Consider the following 22,981-nt stretch of genomic DNA (forward strand, 5'->3'; position numbering starts at 1 on the left):
TGGCCAGCTTTCCCCAGTTTAGGTACCGAGCATGACGTCACATGGTATGGAATGTCCCTTTGGCCAGTTTGGCTGTGCCCCCTCCCAGCTTCTTGTGCACCTCCAGCCTTCTCAGTTGGCAGAGCATGGGAAGCTGAAAAGTCCTTGGCTAGTGTAAACATTACCTAGCAACAACTAAAACATCGGTGCCTTATCAGCTTTGTTCTCATCCTAAATCCAAAACACAGCACTGTACCAGCTACTAGGAAGGAAATTAACTCTATCCCTGCCGAAACCAGGACACTGTGTTTTGTTTAAATTTGGGTCCTTCTTCCACCATTCCCTTAAGAATCTTTTCCTTTAATTTCTCCTATATTGCAGCTCTGTGCTGTCACCTCAGTCTCTTCATTTACTTTGGGAATATATCTAAATCTCCTCCCCCCCACCCCGGCCCCAGTAGAAATCTCAGGGAACTGATTCCTTTGAGTTTAGTTCATCTGCTGTAATAAACTTTTTTTCTATGGTACAGAACTATTTGGTATCATTTAGCACCTTGTTGGATGTTTAAAAAAACTACCTTGATGCAAAGCCTGTTGCATGTAGCTGTTGATACTTTGGAAGAATACATATCGAGATGTGAGCACTGAAAATTGTGTATTAATTTATGAGTAGAATCTCTGGCCTGGGGCTAATTATACAGATGTTTTCTTGGATAAGTCTTGTATTTTAGTAGAGAGAATGTTGAGTCATTTTTTTACTTCATATTTGCTGTTAGAGAATTACCTGTTTTGAAGCAATGGTTGTGTTCACTTCAGTCTGGCTTAATTTTATGTTGCCACTGAAGGGAATGGTATTATGTTTTGTAACTCCTTTTTACTCACCTTCCTTTTGCTGGCACTAACAGCCATATGGACAGCCAGACTAGGAAGCTAACGTCTGTAGAACCTAATCTGACCCTGTCCAAAATACATATGCCAGTAAAAGGAACATAACAAGAATAATTAACTGTGGGATTGGGGTGGGGAAGGAATCTCTTTCAGTGATGCAACTAAACTAATGCGTATTCTTCCACTTTCCTGCTAAAGTTGGTGGGGTTGGTTGTGCTGCATCCTGTCAGGCAGGAACAGGGCTAGAAAAGGTCAAATGGAAGTGGTACACTAGTTCATTCAAGGATTAGGTATTTAGTCTTAAAGGCCTCTGTCGTTATCTGAAAAAAATTCTAATAAGTTGTAGCTTTGAAACCTTTTAAATGGCTGCTTGAAATTTGTCATGATCTGTGGTATTATGAATTCAGGACTGAGAGTGGGATATATTCAATTTTTATTTCACTGCTCATCTATTCCTTTTTTCTCTACACATGCAAGAGCTATAGACTAATTTCCTAGAATAGGAACTGTAGACAATTGTTGTGGTTTAACTCGGCAGGCAGCTAAACACCACACAGCCGTTCGCTCACTGTCCCCCCCAGTGGGACGGGAGAGAGAATTGGGGGGGGAGTAAAATTTGTGGGTTGAGATAAAGACAGTTTAATAGGACAGAAAAGGAAGAGAAAATAATGATGATGATGATAAAAGAATATACAAAATAAGTGATTCACAATGCAATTGCTCACCATCCACCGACCGATGCCCAGCCAGTTCCTGAGCAGTGGTCACCCCTCTGCCAGCTAACTCCCCCCAGTTTATATACTGAGCATGACATCATATGGTATGGAATATCCCTTTGGCCAGTTTGGGTCAGCTGTCCTGGCTGTGCCCCCTCCCAGCTTCTCGCTGGCAGGGCACGGGAAGCTGAAAAGTCCTTGACTAGTGTAAGCACTACTCAGCAACAACTAAAACATCGGTGTGTTATCAACGTTATTCTCATACTAAATCCAAAACACAGCACTGTACCACCTACTAGGAAGGAAGTTAACTTGATCCCAGCTGAAACCAGCACAACAATTTAAACCTCTATGATCAATACCGCACATGACTTCAAAAACTGAGCCTGAATATGAAGCTTGAATGCAACACTGAACTGTGCTATTCTGGTAATGACCTTAATTCAGAATTTAAAGGCCAATAAACATACAGCTGCCAAATGAAATGCAACCCAACAGACCTTAAGTGGAAACTTCGTCAGCTGGACAAAGAAGCCCTTGTATGTCAAATTTCTGCTACTAGAGTGAGTGATGGATTTCATTTACCCCAAAACATATATTGTTCTGTTAGCTGTAGTAGCATCAGAAAATTTGCAGAACCATTTCTCCTTACCACAGACCTGGTCTTGTTCAGGAATCGGAGTCCTTGTCCCTTCCCTGCTTCATCTATCCCTACCATCTCTCCAAAAGTAGAAATAAAAATAATGTGAAACAGCTGAACTCGTAACCCATAAATATACTTTTTATTTTTCATTTGAGTAACTTATGACAAATGAAAAATAAAGTTAAGTCATCATCCGTTTGGGTATGGAAGGTGTGGTATTTGGTAAATTGAATGAACTGTAGAAAGGTGGAAATGTTAGATGAGGGTGTAAAGACATGAAAGGATCATAATGAAATAAGCAGAAGCTAACTGATCGGCCAAACCATTCTGTTGATGAGCATGGCATGAGTGGAAAGAGAAATAGCTCATTAGATATTTTCCTATTTTGAATGACCTAGGAGGAGGCATTTCACTAAGTCTTGTAGCAGGTAGGCATTGGACAAGTGACTTTTTCCTGGCTATGTTGTCAACTCTCCGTAATGACTGCAGGGCTTTTGATTTCTTCTTGTAGTACGGAAGAGTTTCATACTTTTCACTGCCTTAAAATCTGCTAACTGAAGAATAAACTAAGGCAGAAAAAAAGATTTTCCTAGCTTAGTATCCTATTCCTGACAATAGCCAGAAGCAGACTGCTGGGAAAGAGAGTAAGACTAGAGTAAGGAGATGGTAATGCCTCCTCAGAAGATTCTTGTCTCTTAACAACTTGTGATGTGGGAACTTCCTGAGTCAGAGCTGGTTTCTTTAAGTAACCTGCAATGAATTTTCCTTCTTTAAACTTACCCAATCCTTCCTTGAACCTATGTAACCTTTTAGTATTCAAATAGGAAGAAGTTGTACAGGTTAATGACGTATTTTTATGAAGAGCAATTGCCTGTTGTTTTAATTCTGCTGGCTTTATTTATGACTTCTTCTTTGGTAGGAGACAGTAGTATCTATCCTCCCTTTCTAGGTGCCCATTTCATGGATGTCTGTCATGTTCCTCGTTAGAGTTCAGGTTTAGTCATATCTAGTATGGAAGCTACATTGACCAACCTTGTTGCCCTTTTTGAACATTTTCCAGTTCTTTTTATTTTCTGTGTGGAATAAGGGAGGGGAGGAGGGATTTAGAACTACATACTTAAGACTTGGGCAAACCATGGATTTCTTTGTAGTAGCATGATTTTTTGTTTGTTTTTTTTTCCTCTCTTAGTAATTCTAAGCATTTAGCTTGTTCTTGACTATTTAATGTTTTGGTAGATTTCTAATAATCCCAAAATTTGTTTTCTGAGTAGTCATGGCAATTTCTGAGTAGTTACGAGTTCTGAGTAGTTTTGGTCAGCTCAGAGCTCCTCACTTTGTGAAGTTGGGATGGTTTTCTTCCTTTGTGTGCATCGCTTTACATTTCACAGTATGGAATTTCTCCTGTCTGCTTTTTTGTAGGATATATTAACCTACAGTATTACCCAACTATTAAATCATAGGTGTTTTTTCTATAGCTATTTTGTTTTGACGTCTTACTTTAGTCTTATTTAAAGTTACAATTATAAAGGTATGCAAAGATACAGCAGCGAACATTTCTTTGAATTCTACAGCTTTTCTGTATCTAATTCTGTACATTAATTCTGTGCTAATGGCTAGTTAAAATACAATGCTCCTGTCAAAATTCAAATTCTTTCTTCATGCTGGAATTCAACATAATACAAAAATGACTACTTTAGTATGACTGCAGTTTTAGTAAGTGGTAGATGGGAAATTATCTCTTTCAGCGTTTGGGGGGAGCTATTTGGAGTTCCACTGTGGACAACAGGTATTCTGTATGGAACTTCTGAGGGCAAAATACAAAAGCTTTTTCAGTTACTGAGACTAAATTCATTGCAAGTATGGTATTCACATCTGTGTCCTAACACTGTACGTTGATGATTGTAAAAGACTGACCCATTCATTTCCGTGACGTTGCAGTGTTTGACTGAAATGTGGGATCTTTGTGGTTAGCTCTCCATTAGTATGCATCATCCTATTACATGCCTGCTGGGGACTCCTCTGACAAATTCTAGCATGATTTGCTCTTTGAGGTACAGTAGTGAGTTCTTATAAATAAAAGCATTTTCCTTGTACACCTATATATTGTTTTCAGCTGACCTAGTGATGCAGTGAGAAATTCCATAAATCTCTTGTTCAGAATACTTGAGCAGAATTTCCTTTTTTTTTTTTTTGCAGTGTATGATGGTAGGTAGAATTGTAAAAATCAAGCAAGTTGAAACAGTTTGAACTATGCAGAACAGTTTGTGGATGATAAAAAGTAATCAGCATTAGCATGTGTGTTGCTGACTGAGGACAATCTGTGCATCTTATGGAAAGCTGTGTGAAATTAAGACTCCTGTTTGGTGCCAGGCCCACCGTTTGGGTTGAAAGTAACAGCCTTCCACTCTTGTCACAAATGGCTAATCGGCATTGCCTGTATGGAAGTATGAAAGAATTTCAGGGAACTTGTCCTGTTAGGTTCAGCAATTCTTGAAAAGCCCATGGAAGGAATGAAAAAATTCAGTATCTGTTTTCAAGTCGCATATGGCCAGTTCGTGTCCTATTTCTAGCCTTGTACAAACAGATTCTGAAACCTCTAAATAAGTTCCATATGGAAGCTTATACTGGACGTGGTCATGTTTCAACATTATAGGTGTAGATGGCAATCTCTCCGCCGACTGCCATGCCCTAAACAGCTGCAGTTAGTATTTTGACTATATTACTAGCATCTTCCTCTGGAAAAACTAGTATTCTTGGATAATTTCTACTTACATGTCTATACGCTGCTTAATTAGGCTTTCAGAAGGCCAAAATAATCACAGAATCCGAATAACCCAGGAACAATTGTAAATCAAACCTGGAATCTAAGCATTATGAAGTTAGGAAAAATTAGCCAAAAATTTAGGCTGTGGATGAACCCTATCAAAGGCACTCATCTCAGAAATAAGTGACCGAGTGTTACAAAGATGATTGATAATTGCTACAAATTCTACTTTTTTGAGCTCAATCAGAATACTCTTCTCGTATTTAATGTTTCAGTGATCGAGACTTCATGTGTTACTAATACTACCAATAATTTTGAACATTGCTATAGCTGCTGATCCTGTTTTACCTTCAGAGATATATTTTCAGTTGTCTACAACCGAACATTCCTTGGCCTATCAAGAGGAAGTACTTCTGCTGTTATATAGCAATATCTTGGAATTCACTTCTGCTCTTTGTAGTACTCCCCAACTACTGAAAATTCCTACATGATATTATGTTACTCCATTAGAGTGGGCTTGTGGTTGTTATTGTCTCAAACCTAATGTATTTTAATTGTTAGGAGTATGGCAAATAATTCTTGCAGTATTAATTCCTTAGGTAAGAATCAAAAAATATTTCTTTTTCTTAATGAAAGATTAATCTTATAGAACATTGATGATTCTTGACAGGATTTTTACTTCTTGTATGAGTCTTGATCAAAACTTGTGGTTTTCTTCTTATAGCTAATTCCATATCCTCCCTCTCTTCCCCTCTGTTTTTGACAGAATGGTTCTCTATGCCTTTTAAACAATGATTTTGCTTCACTCTAAGAGAATAAGAGCTATAGTTTCCTTGCTATGCAGGGATCTTTTGAAGTACACACAAAAATGTATCTGTTCAGTTTGAGATTTTTCTTTTTTAGGAACAGATTTCTAAGCAGCTCATCCTGTGTTTGGTGGTTGTTTCAAAATAGAGATGAAAAATGTACATAGGCTTTGATTATTGACATTATGTAGAATTTATTGTGTACTTTGGTAAATCAGTGGTCCCCCTTTTCCTGCAAAATGTTTAGCACAATCTGTAATTAGATCAAATACATTTGATTATCCTACATCCTAAAGTTTCCTTTAGTTGTAAACAGCACATTTCACAGCTGCTAATGAGTAACAAATCTGTACATGCTGCAAATTGATTATGAGAGATGAAGTCTGTTTACAATCTGTGGACCATTATTGCTTGGGAGGAGAGGGGAGGGGAAAAAAGGAAAGTTTAAAATAATCATGGAATCAATTTTCTAATGGAAGTGTTTTCCCATTGGATATGTATTTTGTAAGTATGTGGCAAGACAACCCAACTGTGCATTTCTTTTAAAAAGTCTAAATATTCTTCCTTGAAGTTGATATGATGTCACTTGGGTTGCAAAATGATGATGACCATACCTTATTGTATGAATTATAGATGATTTAAATTGTCATAGAGAACAGGGTATTAATTTTTGGTGGTTAGCGTTCGTAACTCACTTTAACTGCTTGGTATAGCAAACTGTTCTGCAGTTTGATACATCTGAGGAAAAGAATATGTTCCTTTTAAAACACTATTGACTTTAGTTCTTTGAATATAATTGGGTTTGAGTAATACGAACTTCAATCAGTATTTCACTTTTTGGACAGTTATTTTTGTGTGTGTATACAGACAAGTAAAGTATGTGCAATAATTACTATTATACAGTGATTGATACAAGGACGCAGACATCCTGTGCAAGTTATTCAGATGGTTTGGCATTGTTTTTAACTACGGCTATTTGTGATGTTGATTTACTTATTAGCTGTTCATACTTTTAACAGGAAGACAGTGATCCAGCAGTTCATGAAAGCCTAAGCATAGAAAATACATTATGGGCAAGCACGGTTGTTGCTTCAGGTAAGTGTTGCAATAGCAAAGCTGGTAATGTATCTAAAAACTTCTGTGGAAGCGTATCTTTATTTTTACAATGTGAAATATTAATGGCTTTTGAAAATCTTTCTGTCTTCCAGGCTATTAGTCTCTTGCTCCTCTGTTGTCTGCGTTCCCATTGGTTTCATCATGTTACTCACAATATTTTCATACCTTTTTAATCCTCCTTAATAGTTTTTTTTTTTACTTAAATTTTGCTGTTTCAGTAGTGCTGTTCCTTGTACCCCACTAAAGTCTCACTGACCTTTTTGTTTTAATTAAAACTTCAGGTTGTAAACTGCTGTGGATAGGGTCCTGCTGAAAAGCAAGGGTGGTTTTGCATTTGTTAGGAGTTTTTCTTTTATGTATACTCCATGCTGCAGGTAAAGTTTGCTTAAAAACTTTTATCAGGCAAAATCTTAATCAGAAAGTATAGATTAGTTATATAGTTATGTAATTTTAAAATAATTGGATCTGAATATTAGTAATGTTTCATATGTGTCTCAGATATTATAAGGAGTTCACATTATCTAGATGCTGTATTCAGGCTTTAAGCCATTTTTAAGAGTGGAAAATTATTTTCTTCTGTTTTCGCTCTATGTAAGAAAAATCAAAAGGGCTGTGGTTATTCTTCTGCACAAAAAGACTGAGAATAAGGAATCAGAGAGCATGATTTCTGAAAAGGAACTAGGATTTAAGATAGGGAATTGGAACAACTGGAAACATGAGCCAAGAGGAGGAGGAGTGTGGAGAAAGGGGAAGAAAGTAAAAAAGCGTTTCCACCTAACTTGTAAAGTTAGTCCCTACTATGAAGGCTTCTTACATCAGTGAGGGGCCTGCTGGAGGGTTGTGGGGAAGAGATCAAGTTTGAGGAGGTGGCAAAGGAGTCTGTGACTGAGCGCTCCTTTCCAGAGTCTTAAAAGATAGTCATGTTCTTTGATGCTCAGTGGTGTTTGGTTTGATTGCACTGGGAAACTGTTCTCTCTAAAACTGTTCTGTCAAATGGATGATGCCTAAAATTGTCCTCACTTAGGTTTTTAACTTAAGTAGCCAAGATCTGTAATTGTGTGTAAAAAGAAGCTGCTCATGAATTATGAATTTCAATACTATGTAAATGGTTTCGAGTTTGCTTTTTCCGGAATTTATATACAGGGGAAAACTAACACTCAAAGAGTATACATTTGCAAAGTCAGTAATTCTGAATCAGTAATTCTGAATTTTAATTGAAAACTATTCATGTTTTCATTTCTAGTGTGATGATTTGATTTTGTTTAGAACTGTAGCTAATGTCTGCTGCCTCTTGATCTAAAGTTGGCACCCAAATTAATGGAAACAATGCTCCTTAAAATTTATGCCTTAGCGTGTGTTTGGGTTTTTTTACTTCTGAGGGGTCTTGTGAAGGTTTAATTGTTTATGAAGGACTTAGGTTCATTATTAATGATGGCAGTAGAAAAACATAAGATAATTCTCTTGTTGGAGCATGGTTTTGAATAGTGGAATAAGACTCTTAGGGAGCCTCAGGGCGACTCACTGAATGATACAAAGTAAAAATATTGAATGGCTCTTCAAGACTGCAGCCCCTTCTGAAGGGAAAAATAACACGTGATCAAGTAATTAAAAATGGTGTCATGATGTGCATACGGAAGTTGGTTGAATTAAGGTAGCAGAGAGAAATAATTTCCTTCAGTAACTGATTTTGTGACATTAATTATCTTCTTAATCTAAACTTTGGCATATCATTCATTTTCACTTACGTCATCTCATATATTAACTACAATTTAATATTGTGATAATGTGCTCCTCTCATGTAAGTACTGCAGTTATCAAGCATATCAGATTCCTATTTGGATATTTGCTTGTTCTGTATGGCATTATAAATCCAGATCTTAAGAATTGCGCAGCACCTCTCTGGAGGTAATTTTAGCATTTGATAGGATTAGGCCTTTAACAAAGAGTAGGAAATTATTGCCTTCAGTCTGTTGCTTATTTAATAAAGAATTTATAAGGTCTTACAGGTGCACTGTGCATATAGTCATGAAGAAGACCATAAGGCAAAACAATTAGTGGATTGTTAAAATCAAGATATTCTAGATTTGGTTGATAACTGATGTATCACTCAGTTGTTTTCATCTCAATTCCAAGTTGAATGTATGTAACTAAGTTAGGATACCTAATGCTAAGCTAGTCAAATTTGAATTTTTATAGTTTTTTAAAAAAATAATTAGACTTCATAATTGAATTTCCAAGATTTGTGACAACTGAAAATCTTGTTAATAAAAACACTTGTCACTGTCTGACTGCATTATAAACACACATAAACTGCCTTGCTTAAAGCCTGCCATGGCAGGATATCAGAGGTGGACTCTGCCTACACAACTTTGCAGGCACCTCTGCATCCCCTCCTCTACCATGGCCTGTCACAGTCCTTGACTATATCTGAAAAACTTAGTGGAAGATTAGGCTTGCACACAAGGTCTGCAGACGAGTGTCACTCAGATTGCGTGAAAACAGAAGAATAAACAGGCCATAGCACGTGAAAGTCTATTTCTACTCTGTAGATAGCTACCTCACCTCAACCACACTTGTATCCTATTTCAGTCTCCTTACTGTCTAGGCTCAGTTCTGTTACATGCAGGTATTTTTCACCCAAAAGTATACCATGTCCATACACAAGCCTAATCTTCTATTACTTTGCCACTTTGATTCAAGAAAGTGGGTTTGTAGCCTGTGCCCAGATGGTAGGGGGTAGAGTTCTGCCCTGCAACATTGCCTGTACATTTCCTCATTTACCTTAAGACTCTTCAGTATGGGAGTCTTTAAGGCATCCTAGCTTGGAAGGCTGCTTCCTCCAGTGCTCTTTAAGCAGCCTGGACATCATCTGTTACTAAGCCAAGCAAATGTGACCCATTGCTCTTGGGACTATGTTATGCCCTTGCCAACCCCTTGGAGGTTGTTACAAAGCATTCTTGGTCAACCTGCACTATTATCTTGACATATTACTGACTGATGCTGTCAGTCTCACAGGTGGAGACGGGGAGTTACATCACTGATGCCCAGGAAAGGAATACGTAGCTGAGTTGCAGATACAAAGCCTTATTTAATTTAAAAAAGGTTTTGCATAGGACATACAGGACGATTGTTGGGCGGGGGGGTTCTCCTTCCTATTTTCCTCCTTCTAGTGATTAAATATATGCTGAATTTCCTGATATTCCCTTTGACATATTACATAAAACACATTGCATCAGCTAGGAGAGCTCACTACCTCCAAGACACACCGTTGCTATTTGTCAAGGTGATACAGAGGGTCAAGGTCAGGCTAGGAAAAGTGTTTGGGGAATTATGTGGGGAATACCTCAGAAAACTTGAGCTCTGGTTGCTGATGTCCTGACAGTTCTAGAGGAGAGAGACCACAAATCAATCATCTTGCAGATCAGTAACAGTAAATGTAAGTGTATAAAGGTTTCAAGGAATCTTATCAACTACATGTTGAATGCAGATTACCAAAGCTCATGAAAATATCAGGATACTACAATAATGGATTCTACAGGGCGAAAAAAAAAAGCCTATTGCTAGACCAGTACAAGTGACAAGAAAAATATTTGCTATAATTTCAGACTATTTCTATTTTCTTTTTGAATTTTGGGAACGAAAAAATTGGTTCAACAAAATCACGTAGTGTCAAAACAACTCAAGAATAAACTATTCCATAGCCTTTTTATATCAACAAATAAAGTTTAGGAGGGTGAGTTTCCTCAAATTTGTGCATTTGGAAGGTGTTACCTTTCCTTGATTTCAGTACGTCTCCTTACCCCTTAGAATAACAGTAAGCTAAATGGAAAAAAAAAAAAAAATATTACCATTTTGTCACACCTAGTATATATTATATACCTAGATGTTCTAGTCTCAGAATCGATAGGTTAGATATCTAAATGGAGATTCCTACTGCTGAAGTGCTTTATCCCCCTTGCTGTAAAGCCCTGACAGAGATCTGGTGACTCTGTGCGTGATGTTTATCCTAACCACAGAAAGTACAAAGACTGATTTGCCAGGATCACACTTGAAGCCTCTGGCAGGGGTAGAAATCAAAAGCCCCTCTCTCAAGTTCAAAGCATGCAGACATCCTTTTGTAATTCTTTAAGTGAGGTAGGGAAAAATATTCTGACTTTTTCCACTTACAGGCAACATCTCAGTGAGTTTCAAAAAGGTAGCAGCATGGTATGGAGTCTGTGTGCCATTCTTAACATCTATATTATTGCTGTGGAATTAATAGTAGTGCCTGAAGGAAAGGAAGTTTTAGTTAGTGAAAATTTGAAAAACTGCTATCACTGAAGAAACAACTTGAAATGTAACCAAATAATTTAAACCACTAAGTATTTTGAAAACCTCTTAGGTTATCTTTAATTAAATTACTTCTCTTTCAGATCATTTGTGTTCGTGACATCACTGACTGTGGTGTTTGTGTTTATTGAAAGCTTTGGTAGATTTCCTTTCTGAAAGGGAGAGAGGAAAGTCAGCAGTTAAATTTTAAAAAGCCTCAAAAGGTCCACTACAGTATGGACTTTAACTTTTTGCTCTCCATTTACTGTGATGATCAATGTGGTTCAAACTCTAAACAAGATAATGCAGTTTTCTGAGAGACCTGCTGAGATATCTGTTAAGAGGAGGTTTGTATTAATGGAATTTTGTGATCATTTCAGCAGGTGTCAGTCTTGCAAAGTCACTTTATATAAAATCAGAACAATTTGTATAACTGCACAGCTGTAAAAAGCACTATTTTGTGCCAAGTCCTACACATGATTTTAATTAATGTGAGCACTCTTGTTTTTCTATGGTTCACACAGTGCTTGGGAGATACCAAAAATTAATATCACACACCGGATTTAGAGTATGCCTGACTATTTGTGTGTGTAAATTCTGCACAAGTCCTCTTTTCTCTCTTTTCCAGGCCCACGTGTTTATTCTAGTGATACCTCCTGTAACTTCTCTCTCCTTTGTTAACCATTCTGCCCTTAAGAATCAGTGGTTGCCCAATTTACATGAGAGCTAGTTTGCATAGAGGCCCGTACATAAAAGTACTTGAGTCATTGCTTTTAATAAGCCCAGGCTTGTAGTACAGCTACGCTTCAAGGAACCCCAAATTGGATTCAGTTCTTTCTACTGTGGGCCAGGGTGGAGTTTAGTGCAAGTATGCGTCTTTGTTCACAGCTGATATTAAGCTTAGATTTTTTGAGGACAATGAGAGAGAATAGTGGGTAAAAAAACCCTCCAGAACACCAGAACTGTCCCTGGTGCAACCACTGTGGGACAACACTAAAATTAGGTTCAGAGTTCCCTACACTGATGTAATTCAGGTCTAAGGAACCCTAGATTTACCAGTGATACTGTGCTATTAACTAACAGGCCCAAAAGTTTAAAATCAAAGATCGGCGCCTCAGTAAAAGCAGCGGTTCAGTCAGATTTAGCCAAAATTATGATCAAAATTCAGTAGTCAAAATGGTTTCAAAGGTGAAAGAGAAAATCCAACTTTTCAAGGAGCAAAATACAAGACAAGCAGGTCAGCTTGTTTTCCTGAGCTGCAGCAGCCTAGCCAGGTGAAACTTAGTGGAAATGTGCCAGCTGGAATGGAGAAGTCCTCCCCAGCTTTTGCTGAACTAAGGGGCTACAAAGGCAGAGATTGCTGGGGTGAGCAGGAGGAGATTTCCTCCAGGATATCGTCCAGTGTGTTCTGACCATTGGACAGAGGTCAGCTTGGAGGATCACTCTAAAGTGCCCCGAAGGGATATGGGCATTGGTTGGAGACAAGGAGAAAGAGTTCAGAAATTATGGATCAATGACTATTCTTTTACAAAAGGCAGGAGGAATTTTGGGGTGTGTTGGGGGCATGTTACTTATATACTAATGTGCAGATTTGCATGTGGAACTGTCAGCAGAGGCAAACTGGTTTTGGGGAAAATGGTATGTCAAGGGAAGTCTTAAGAAAAAGCTTTAGGATGAAGAGGAAAATAATAGAAAAACTAGTTTTTAATTGTCCAGAAGACGTAATGTATAATCACTGATGTTTTGTATGTGGATTCAAAGTTTTCACTTGCACTCTCATTTTTGAGTAAATGAAACTTCCTTTCTTTAATGCCAACATCTTTAACTGTCATCTTTTTTTTTCTTCATGTGTTCCTTCAATTTTTTATGACCTGTTACGCTGCAAGAGTAGTGATAGCAGATCTTGCACGTTTTCCTGATTGCCAAAGACAAATTAAGTTACTTAATGTCAGACAAATGTGTAATACTTCTACAGTTTTTAAAGTTTTCTGAGCAGGGTGTTTCTGACAAGTTATGTTAATTATTCCTTTACAGCATAAAGACAACAAAAAGATCACATTATTGGTTGTACTGCTGTAAGCCATTTCAGGTCACTTGAAAAAGTAGTACAAATAAGGATTTTGTTTTGTGCTAGAAAGTGTGATAGTGGCATATTAATAAAAAACTGGATTTTTATTTAATATAGAAATTTATTTAGTGATGCTGAAGCCAAGTTTTCCTATACCATCCAGTAAAAATTGACTAAAAGATAATTGGAACTGGGGAATCATTTTTATAAGTTAATGAATACGAGAATATTTTTGTATGGGATTCTGTCAAAGTAATTAATTGGGTGAACTAGATTTTACATCATTATAGATGACAAGAGCTAGCAGGCAATTTGTATATGATGCATTCAGCACCATTGTACTAATTTTTTTTATTCCTTGTGAAGGGCAGTTATTTATGCTGTGTGTTAACTTCTGAAAACAGTTGGAGGCAATTTTAAGTTCAAATATAAGTTTTTAACCAGTTACATTGAAAGTATTGTTTCCATTAAAAAGAAGGAAAGCATGTTGTTATTTTTATGGATGTTAATTAAAGAAGTTATAATGATCCGTCATAGTCAATTCTGAAAAACAGCATTCACAATGCTATGTACATTGCATAAATGTTTGGGCTTTTTCATACAATTGCTTTGTTTGAGGGACTGTGAATTACTGCAAGTTTTAATTCAGACAAGTTTTCTCTTAACTACATGACACCTCTGATGTACTTTTTGCTTGTTTGTTTTTCAGGAACTGTAATTGGTGTTGTCATTTACACAGGCAAGGAAACTCGAAGTGTAATGAACACATCCAATCCAAAAAATAAGGTAAGTTAGCCTTACTGTGGGATTTCCTACCTTTGGTTTCATAAAACTTAAAAATAGGTGTACCTAAAAACCAAAAATCTACAAGCTCTTACTCTAATCTATTTTGTGTGTGCTGGACTGACTTGAGCTTTGGTATGAGCAGTGAATTCTGCCGCAGTCTCATTTCGGAAGTAAAATTATTCCTCTTTTAGCTAGGAGTGTTACAGGTACTAATGGAAACATTTGTCTTTGAAGTATAAATGCGCATCCTCAGACTTTTATACTTCTATCTCACAGCTAAATATTAATTCCCACTTCACTTCTCTCAGATTATTTTACAGTAAAGTATTTGGCCAAAGCTACACAGTAGTTTTAAGGAATGTTTATAACAGGCTACTGAAATTTATTCGGGCTCCCAGAGGAAGTCGAGCAAGGTAACTGAGGTTCCAGTCAGTACCCAGAACGTTCTTCCAGGGATTTTTGTAAACGATTAAAACATTGTAGAGAGATTTGTCTGTTGAAAAGATACCAGAAGTTCGAGTGCTTCCCTCTGTACCAGGTTCTTTCAGTTCAAAACAAAGCAAATAGCTCTTCATTTCATCGGTAATGTTTCTAATGTGAGCTGGGGAGGGCCCTCAATTATAAAGAAATGAAACTTCAGTAGTAGGCTGTATCTTACAACCTAGACCTGTGTTTAGTAAGAAGATACTTAATTAAGAAAGGAAAAAAATTCTTGCAAGAGGTTTAAAAAAAATCAATTGTGACAGGTTGCCATTTTCACGCCATTCATAATAAGTTGCTCTGAGTAGGAACATCAAGAATGAAATGATAACACAAATTGCTTGAAGCAGTTATTGCAGTCCCCTGAGTGTATTGATTTGTGTTTCTAATAAAGAGATGTTTTTAAATGTCTCATTGGCAGAGACAGGTGATATGTACCATTACATGGATTAAGATGGCCTTTTATTATTTTAATCTTTGTAACATACGTTTTAAAATATTAGAGTAAAATGGAACCAGAATGTTTATGGTGCGTAATTATTTTCTATTTCATCCGATACAAAGATGAGCCCTTTAGTAACAGCATCTTTCTCTAAGAGTTCTGAACAACTACTGACTAATAAATAATTCTCACAGGTATTTAAAATGAAATCGCTTAGTATTGTAAATTGATAGGGGAGTATGCATAAATGTAACATGCTTTACCCAAATTCAACAGATTCTGGAGGTATTAGATTTTTAGTAAATGTTTGTTAAAATTTTTTTTGCATTATTATTTCACACAGAAAATTATAATAAAGGGTAAAAGGATTTGTGTTTAAAATTTCCCTGATGTTTTCAAAATGACTATTAAAATTGTTGCTTCAAATTTTCATCAGTAAAAGATTAAGTAGCAGATAAACCTACAAAAGAGATCCAGCAGCATGTTAACAAGCTGCAGCGTGGTTTGTACTATTATGACAATACATTTACCACCTTTGCTTGCATAATACTTTAATGTTACAACTCCTAACAATTAAATGCTGTTGTTCTTTCTTCTACAGTGGGAACCTAATTAAACTTATAATTTTCATGAAGCACTAAGAAGTAAAATATTATGTGTACACACGCATGCACATACACAAACTAACAGAGCCAAATCCTAATAATGTTAGTGCAATATATGCCAGATATCAGTATATGAACACTATCTAAAATAATTAGCTTAGTAACAATTCAGAGGAGGTTTGGACTGGACATTAGGAAGCATTTCTTTACTGAGAGGGTGGTCAAACATTGGAACAAGCTTCCTAGAGAGGTGGTTGATGTCCCAAGCCTGTCAGTGTTTGAGGCATTTGGACAACGCCCTTAATAACATGCTTTAACTTCTGGTCAGCCCTGAATTGGTCAGGGAGTTGGACTAATGATCATTGTAGGTCACTTCCAACTGAAATAGTCCATTCTATTCTAATTAGAAATCATGCTTTTAAAAAGCATTTATCTGCCACTGATAAAACAGGTGATGCTTGTATAACTAAACTGTATTCAGTAGTTGTCCAAAGGCCTTTCAAGGAGTCATTGACCTATTAAGATGTTCAGTATTCTAAATATGTATATTCACTTGTTCCTTGGAGGTGCTTAGTTCTTCGTACCATAGTTAGCTGATAGGAATCTACTAAATGTGAAGAATGAGGCTTAATATGGTATATGTAAAATTACCTGCTTTAAATGTCTCTGCCTTGGTAGTTGCTCTGTAGAATATTTCAAAAATTTAAAAATTAATCTTATACTGAGCAGGTGAAGACCTTCTCTAGAGCCTATTTTCTACATCAGCTACATCAGCTCTGCATCAACTGTCTTTCAAATTATTCTGTAAATGTGTAAATGAGTCTTGTGTGTACCAATTGCTCAACAAGAATATTGGTGTGGGGTTTTTCTCTCTTTGTACTGAACATCATTGTTTAAAGTAACATGACCAGTAGGGATGGATTTGGGAACTGAAAACAGAAAAACACTTAAGGCTATCACAGATGAGTAAGTGATAAAATGCAGTACTTCAGTGTAAAAAATAGTTGTCAACATTTAGTTTTAACTCTACCTTTCTGTGGAGTTAGCATCTTACTGTCTCTGTATCTTCTACCATGGGGTGAGATTGGTTTGCATACTTCTGTAAGATACACTTGCTGCCTGTAGGTGATATTCTGTGCTAGTTAGCCTTGCAGCAGGTAGACAAGCAGTAGTCAGTTCATTCCTCCTCTGCGTATTTGGGTGGGGGAACCTTCCTGTGTTTTCTTAAGCTTGACAAAAATGATTACATGTTGGATAGGGTATGTAGCATTAGGAGCCAAAAGGAGGGCAAAGGGAGTCTGAAATAGTCTTTGAGATTAGAACGTGTATTACAGTTGAGAGATTAAAGATTCGAACATTTAAAAAAAAAAAATCTGCACCTAACTGTTGTTGAAACAAAATTGAAATTAAATTGATCAGTTGTGATACTGCTGCAAACTCGAGAGGAAGTAAGTCTGCATCCTCTTCTGCTTTAGGGAATAATTGTTCCAAATACTTTTTGGAACTGATTTTAAATGGCAGACTGTCTCTCTCTGCTGCTCTTTGAAAACATATAAAAATAATATTCTAGAGATTTTCCTGTAAAATGTGTTGATATGCTCTTGTTGGGAATATAGTTCAGTGATGCTCGTGTCTTCTGGCTTTGGGAGAAAGCAAACACTGAGATCTACGATTCTCAATTTACACTGCCAAACTGAAACTTCTATGTCCAGAAATAAGCAAAGAATACATGGGCTTGACTCTTTTATCATTCCTCTCTTCATTGAAATACAGATTGTTGTATTCAGTTGTATTTCTTGCTGGAGTATAACATTACTGCTGTACTTTGTACTATAAACTGTGTTTTTCTAATGGCAAATTTCTAGTTTTCCTGCTTAAGGGTAGATGCTTTTTGACTAAACCAATATTAAAATTTAGAGATGCAGACCTGCTCTATAAACAGTGAGCAGAAGACTAAAACTGAAATAAGTTTAAGCAAACGTACATGTGAAAAATTGTGAAATGTATGTACCTGTTCAAGCATGTGGTTTATCTGTATGTTAAACGTAGAAGTATTTATTGTGTTTGATGAAGTATTTAGTCATTCAAGCAACAATTTTCTTAACTTAAAGTCAACACTTTGTTGTTTTATTACAATTATAAAAATTGTTTCATTGCCTAAGGATGCAGACATGGTCTGAAAAACACAAAGAGAGAGAGAAGAGAATTTTCTTAATGGATCAAGTCAATGTGTTTTTAATTCCAAACAATATAAAGAAAAATTATTTCTGACAAGGTTTAATTTCAGTCTAAAATGATATATATTCTGTGCTTTAGATAAATTTAGAAACGGTAACATCAACATTATTATAGTGTAATGACTCTCCGCATTTTACCTCATTGGCAGTCACATCAGCTTACTCAGGAATGCAGTTCCAGCCTTAAAAAAAAAAAAAAAAAAAAATCAGATTGAATTGTGCTCCTCACAATGCTGTAATCAGTAATCAATCCTATTTAGATAGATATTCTTAAACCTTGGCTTTCTGGATGGAGTTGGACTTGTCAATGCTAAAGGTCATTTATAGGTGTTAATTAACCAAGAGGGAAATTAACAAACTAAGGTTATTTATTTATTTTGTCTGGCATTTTGCAGTGTTCTCATTCTTACCTATTTAAAGTGCAGAATAGTTTTTTGTTATCTAAATTTAGAATTGCTTTTGCAGTTTTGGTCTTCATAGAAAGCAAGATTGTTAGCACAGCCCTTCTTGCAAATGTAGCCTTTTTCCATCAGTGGCAACAGATTTTGGGGGTGAAGTTAAAAAAATGCAATATACTTGGAGGGAGAGGGAAATAAATTCGAAGGAATGTATTTTGTGTACTAGATTGAAACATTAAAATTACTTGGGCTATGCAAGATATATATACACTCAGAATGTGCACAGTAATGCATCAAAATGAGTAGAAATTGTCTTAAATAGAACTCCTGAGAAATCAGTAGCCACTGTAAAGGAGCTACAGCATGTAATCTGCCTAGTGTGCTTCAGATTAGTACAAAAATAGTTTTTTATATTGCTAATCCTTACAAGCAGCATTCAAAACACTTAATTTTTTTTTTTGCCTTATATTATGGAATTCTGCATCTGCTGTTATGTTTTAACATCAGAAGTAAAACTTCATAGTAACCGTTCAGTGTTCATCAAAATACTAATACTGTTTTTTCCCTAATTCTTTACTAGCCTGAAAGCTAAATACTACATGTCTTGTGGTTGGTGCTTTGCTGATTTTGTAAATGTTGTTTGCTTGGGTTTTTTTTCTAAACAAATGAAAATCTAAGAACTGGTATTGTTTTTCTTTTTTGTGTGTGTATGTTGCCCTTGGTTATTTGAAAATGGCCTCACTGGTGAGCCTTGAAGTAGTAAAAAAATATTTCTATTCTGGTAAACTGAGGCAAAATCACTTCACCTCTCTCTCTCTCCCCTCCCACAAAACTTCTCTTCCTAGTATTTTGTGACCAAATTGACTTCTCTGCATTTAAAAGGCTTCTCTATGCTTGTCCTTCTCTCTTCCCCATTTTATGAGAATAATTTTTGAAAAATATTTCCTAAAAAAGGACACCGCCCCATCCACTTCTTTATTTGGAGTGAAATAGAGTGGCTGGAGCAGATTCATGTTCCCAGAAATTGATACCATTTCACTAATTTACCCATTCAGCATAGCACTTTCAATACTCAAAATATATGCTTCTCCTGCCTTGACACACTTTTTGAACATCCTTAAATTTGGTTGTCCAACATCTTGTAGTTGCATTAGTAAGCCATTCTTATCTGTTCCACCTCAAAGGCTGACATTCGTGAGTCCGACTTGCATTTCTGTTCATGAGTACCTATGTTAACATTAGTAGCTCTTCTGTACTATGCCACCAGTCTTCTCCATAACAGAAGTAGAATCACATCATGAGTCTTGCGTGTCGGTATAGACCAAGGGAAGACACTCCATGAAATCCCCTGTCAGATAACGCAGACAAGAATTTGCTGTTACCTAAAGAGCTTCAGAAGGGCCTTAGAAATGCATTGACTTTATCCTGCTGCTACACTGTTATGCAAGGGCTTCGTAACTTCACTTGCATGTCTTTCTTATTAAATTGATAATTTGATGTTCACAGTCTATTTGAGAAGAACAGCTTTCTGTGGCTGTATGCCTGTAGGACCTAGTATAAAAGCAGAACCTTGAAAACTGTTATGTGGCTCTTAGTGACAAATTTCAAGGATTTATGAGAAGAAAAGGGTTTATATAGCACTTTTTATTTGAGTATGGTCTGCTGTGCTTAATCCTAAAAAGTTCTCTTTGTATGGGATAAAATGCAGAAAGCTGTCACCTACATGTAGTAAGTAGTCCCCAAACTTAATTTGTGCCCTGTACCCAGAGCTTCTGTCCAAGAAAGTGCTTAACCACCAGCTTCCCTTGAAGCATGAGAATCCCTTTCTTGTACGGGAGAATTGTTGGGATCAGGCCATGAGGAAATACATGTAATGTAGTATTGGTGCTTTTCTCTCCATGTGCTCTCATCTCTGAGCAAAGGAAGGAAAGTAGCAAAAGACGGAAAATAGAGTAGCCCCTCCCAAAGACTAGAGTGTCTCAGTGAGACGGATGGAACAGTGTTAGGTTAGGAGGAGGACAAAAGACGTCTTTCTGGAAAAGTTTGGAAAGAAAGGGCTGAACAGCAGAGGAGCCACCCTTGTTCTTCCAAAACAGGGATTGGAACGTAGGAACGTTGATGCTTGGAAATGGTCAGCAGTGTTTTGGCAAACCAAAACCAAAATTTCTGTGTCCTTCACTCTGAGCCAGAAAGAGTATGTACCTACTATCATTACCAGTAACTCCATTAACTGAAATAGCAAAAGCGTGGAAGTGGGGATTTCAATCCTCAGATGACTAGTATGGAAAAAGTATAGTTCCACATAAAGGAACTGAGGTTTTCAGTTTTCTTTCATATATAGAAAACTGGAATAATACTAGATTTATACCACTATATTAAAACAATAAGAAAACAGTAAGACTGAAAGTCTTGATTGGCTACTTTGAGTGCATATGTGGACAGAATTCACAATGCAAACTAATATCTTGTACCAGGTTTTTTTGTACACTCCTATATTTTATTTACAGCATGTTCTACAACTTTTGCAGTTGCTTCTTTTCAGAGACTTGGTAGGGCATTTTTATCCACATTACCAGTGCTGCTCAAATAGCAGTGGTTTTTTTATACTCTTCTTTACATTCTTCTCTCCAAAAGTAATAAAATGGTAATACCACAAATGGGAAACTGGGGCACAAGAGATCAAAGTGGGGAGGGGGGGACACCACAAACAAAAAGCAGTAACTGAGGGTGGTCACTTTAAGGTATTGGACTTCATTTCTCATACAACATAGTGTTTCATAGTACTGTTATATCTCAAATACTGCTACTAGTGGGTTTGCATGCACATGATGTCTGTAGCCTTAGAGCAAACTTGATCCTAATGTATTTTCTTTGGCATCTGGAAAATAATATTAGATCATCACTTGCTTGGTACTTTGATAGTACTTTGATAGTACTTTGGTACTATCCCTGGGCTAGAGAATAAGTTGTTCCATGATGTGGCCTGCTATCAATTCACAAGTTAAAGTCCCAGAATAACCTGTGCCCTAACTTCTAATTTGTTCTGAAAGCAACAATTAAACATACTATGCAATTGATATACCAAGTCGTGTGATAGGTCTTTTCTGGCTACATGTAATTTAGCATGGTGCACTGCCTTGCTATGCGGTGTCTGAGTCGCCCAGCCTAACTGCTGCTCAAGTACTGAACTGAAGAGATTATCTATACTATGTTATGGTGCTGTGCTACTTGGGACATGGATGTTGAATCAACATTTCTACTTCACACCCGGTACCACTTTCTGTTTACAATCCTACTGCAAGGCAAAGTATGTGCAACAATATACTATTTAGTTCTAAACAAAATAATTGTTTTGTAACAATATACAAAACAAGCAAGGGAATGGCTCTTTGGTAGTGAGAAAGAATTCTCACTGTACTCTGGGTAAATTTCTGGGTTTACTGTATATTTTAGAGTTAGTGGCAAACTCTTCCATTGATTTCACTTAGCCCAAGAATTTATTCATAGCTGTAAAGTTCCTACAATGTTAAATTCATTTCCTATTGTAAGAATATAGGAGGATAAAAATTGATGTGTTCCAGAACGTGAATGACTAGCTATAAGCCATGTCTAATTCAGAGTCCTAAATTTTTGTGGTTTTCACCAAGAATTTTACTTGATGATGTTCTGAGATACATCACTTCCCATTTTAGAGACTCCCATTAAAAGTTGCTTGGATTTTGTTCTCTTTTAGTATGTTTTAAACATGAATATGTTAGAATTTGGCTCAGCAGCTCAATGTCATTTCACACCAGTGTTTGAGGAAGGATCAGTGGTGGAGTACACCATTTCTGCAGTAGTCCTTAAAGTAGATTAATCTCACAAAACAGTCTGAGCAACTCTTAAAATAAATCAAGTTACAGAATAGCAACAACTTGTTGCTTATTCATCAGAAATACAGTGTATTTTACCTGTAGCAAACTAGGCTAAAATTATTTTTGGTAAAATACAGAAACAATTTAAAGTTTTATCATTCTATAGAAGACAATGCAAAAGGGAGATTCCTTGTGTAGTTGGCTTGTGTTGAGTATCCCAGTGAGCTGTTAAAAGAGGCAGTCCCTGATGTCTACTTCCTCTCAGCTGCTGCCTCCACTGCTGCTAATCAGTTGCAGGAGTTTGCTTTTTCACTTGCATTGCTCCTTACAGCTTTGTTGCCATTCATAGTCAATCATGCCATTGGCAAAATGCAGCTGCTGGGAGGTGGAGAGGGTAGGGGCAAAGGGCACTGTCTCTCAGATGATACTTGTAACCTCATCTGATTGCTTAGAACTGCACCATCTTCATAATGCTCTGCCTGCGAGGCTGTGCTGGCAGTGTGCAAGCCAAAGCGGTGGTAACCAAAATACTGACAGTGTGGAAATAGATCGTTATGTGTTTTCCTGCGTTAGGGGTATGTTCTGCGTATTGGGTGTTTGTTAATAAGAGCAATGTACCACAGTTGGCACTGATTTTTGTGTGTATTTTTTTCTTACTGCGCGTATGTTATTAAAAATCTGAAACCTTTAACTTAATTGTGGAATTGTACTATATGCTTTCCTTAGTTAAAGATGCACACACACACATTCCTGAAACTTACAGTTCTAAAAACTTGAGACTGCAACTGTGTAGAAAGTCAGGTGTGCCTAATATCTTTATTGAATAACTCTAGTGATTATTAAAAAGCCTATATAATTTTTCTTTTGCATTATTTCCGTAATTTGTACAATT

General features: G+C 36.7%; 1 protein-coding gene across 3 annotated transcripts in view; it reads left to right on the plus strand.

The window, feature by feature from the left end:
• ATP9B (ATPase phospholipid transporting 9B (putative)) overlaps nucleotides 1-22,981 on the plus strand; it is a 174,500-nt gene that overhangs the window by 85,615 nt on the left and 65,904 nt on the right. For all 3 annotated transcript variants that reach the window (XM_076330651.1, XM_076330652.1, XM_076330653.1), the window contains exons 10-11: nucleotides 6,815-6,890; nucleotides 13,997-14,073. In XM_076330651.1, the coding sequence (XP_076186766.1) occupies nucleotides 6,815-6,890; nucleotides 13,997-14,073 (153 nt within the window). The remainder of the gene's footprint in view (nucleotides 1-6,814; nucleotides 6,891-13,996; nucleotides 14,074-22,981) is intronic.

The sequence above is a fragment of the Aptenodytes patagonicus genome, chromosome 2 (assembly GCF_965638725.1).
Source record: "Aptenodytes patagonicus chromosome 2, bAptPat1.pri.cur, whole genome shotgun sequence".
Taxonomy (NCBI): domain Eukaryota; kingdom Metazoa; phylum Chordata; class Aves; order Sphenisciformes; family Spheniscidae; genus Aptenodytes; species Aptenodytes patagonicus.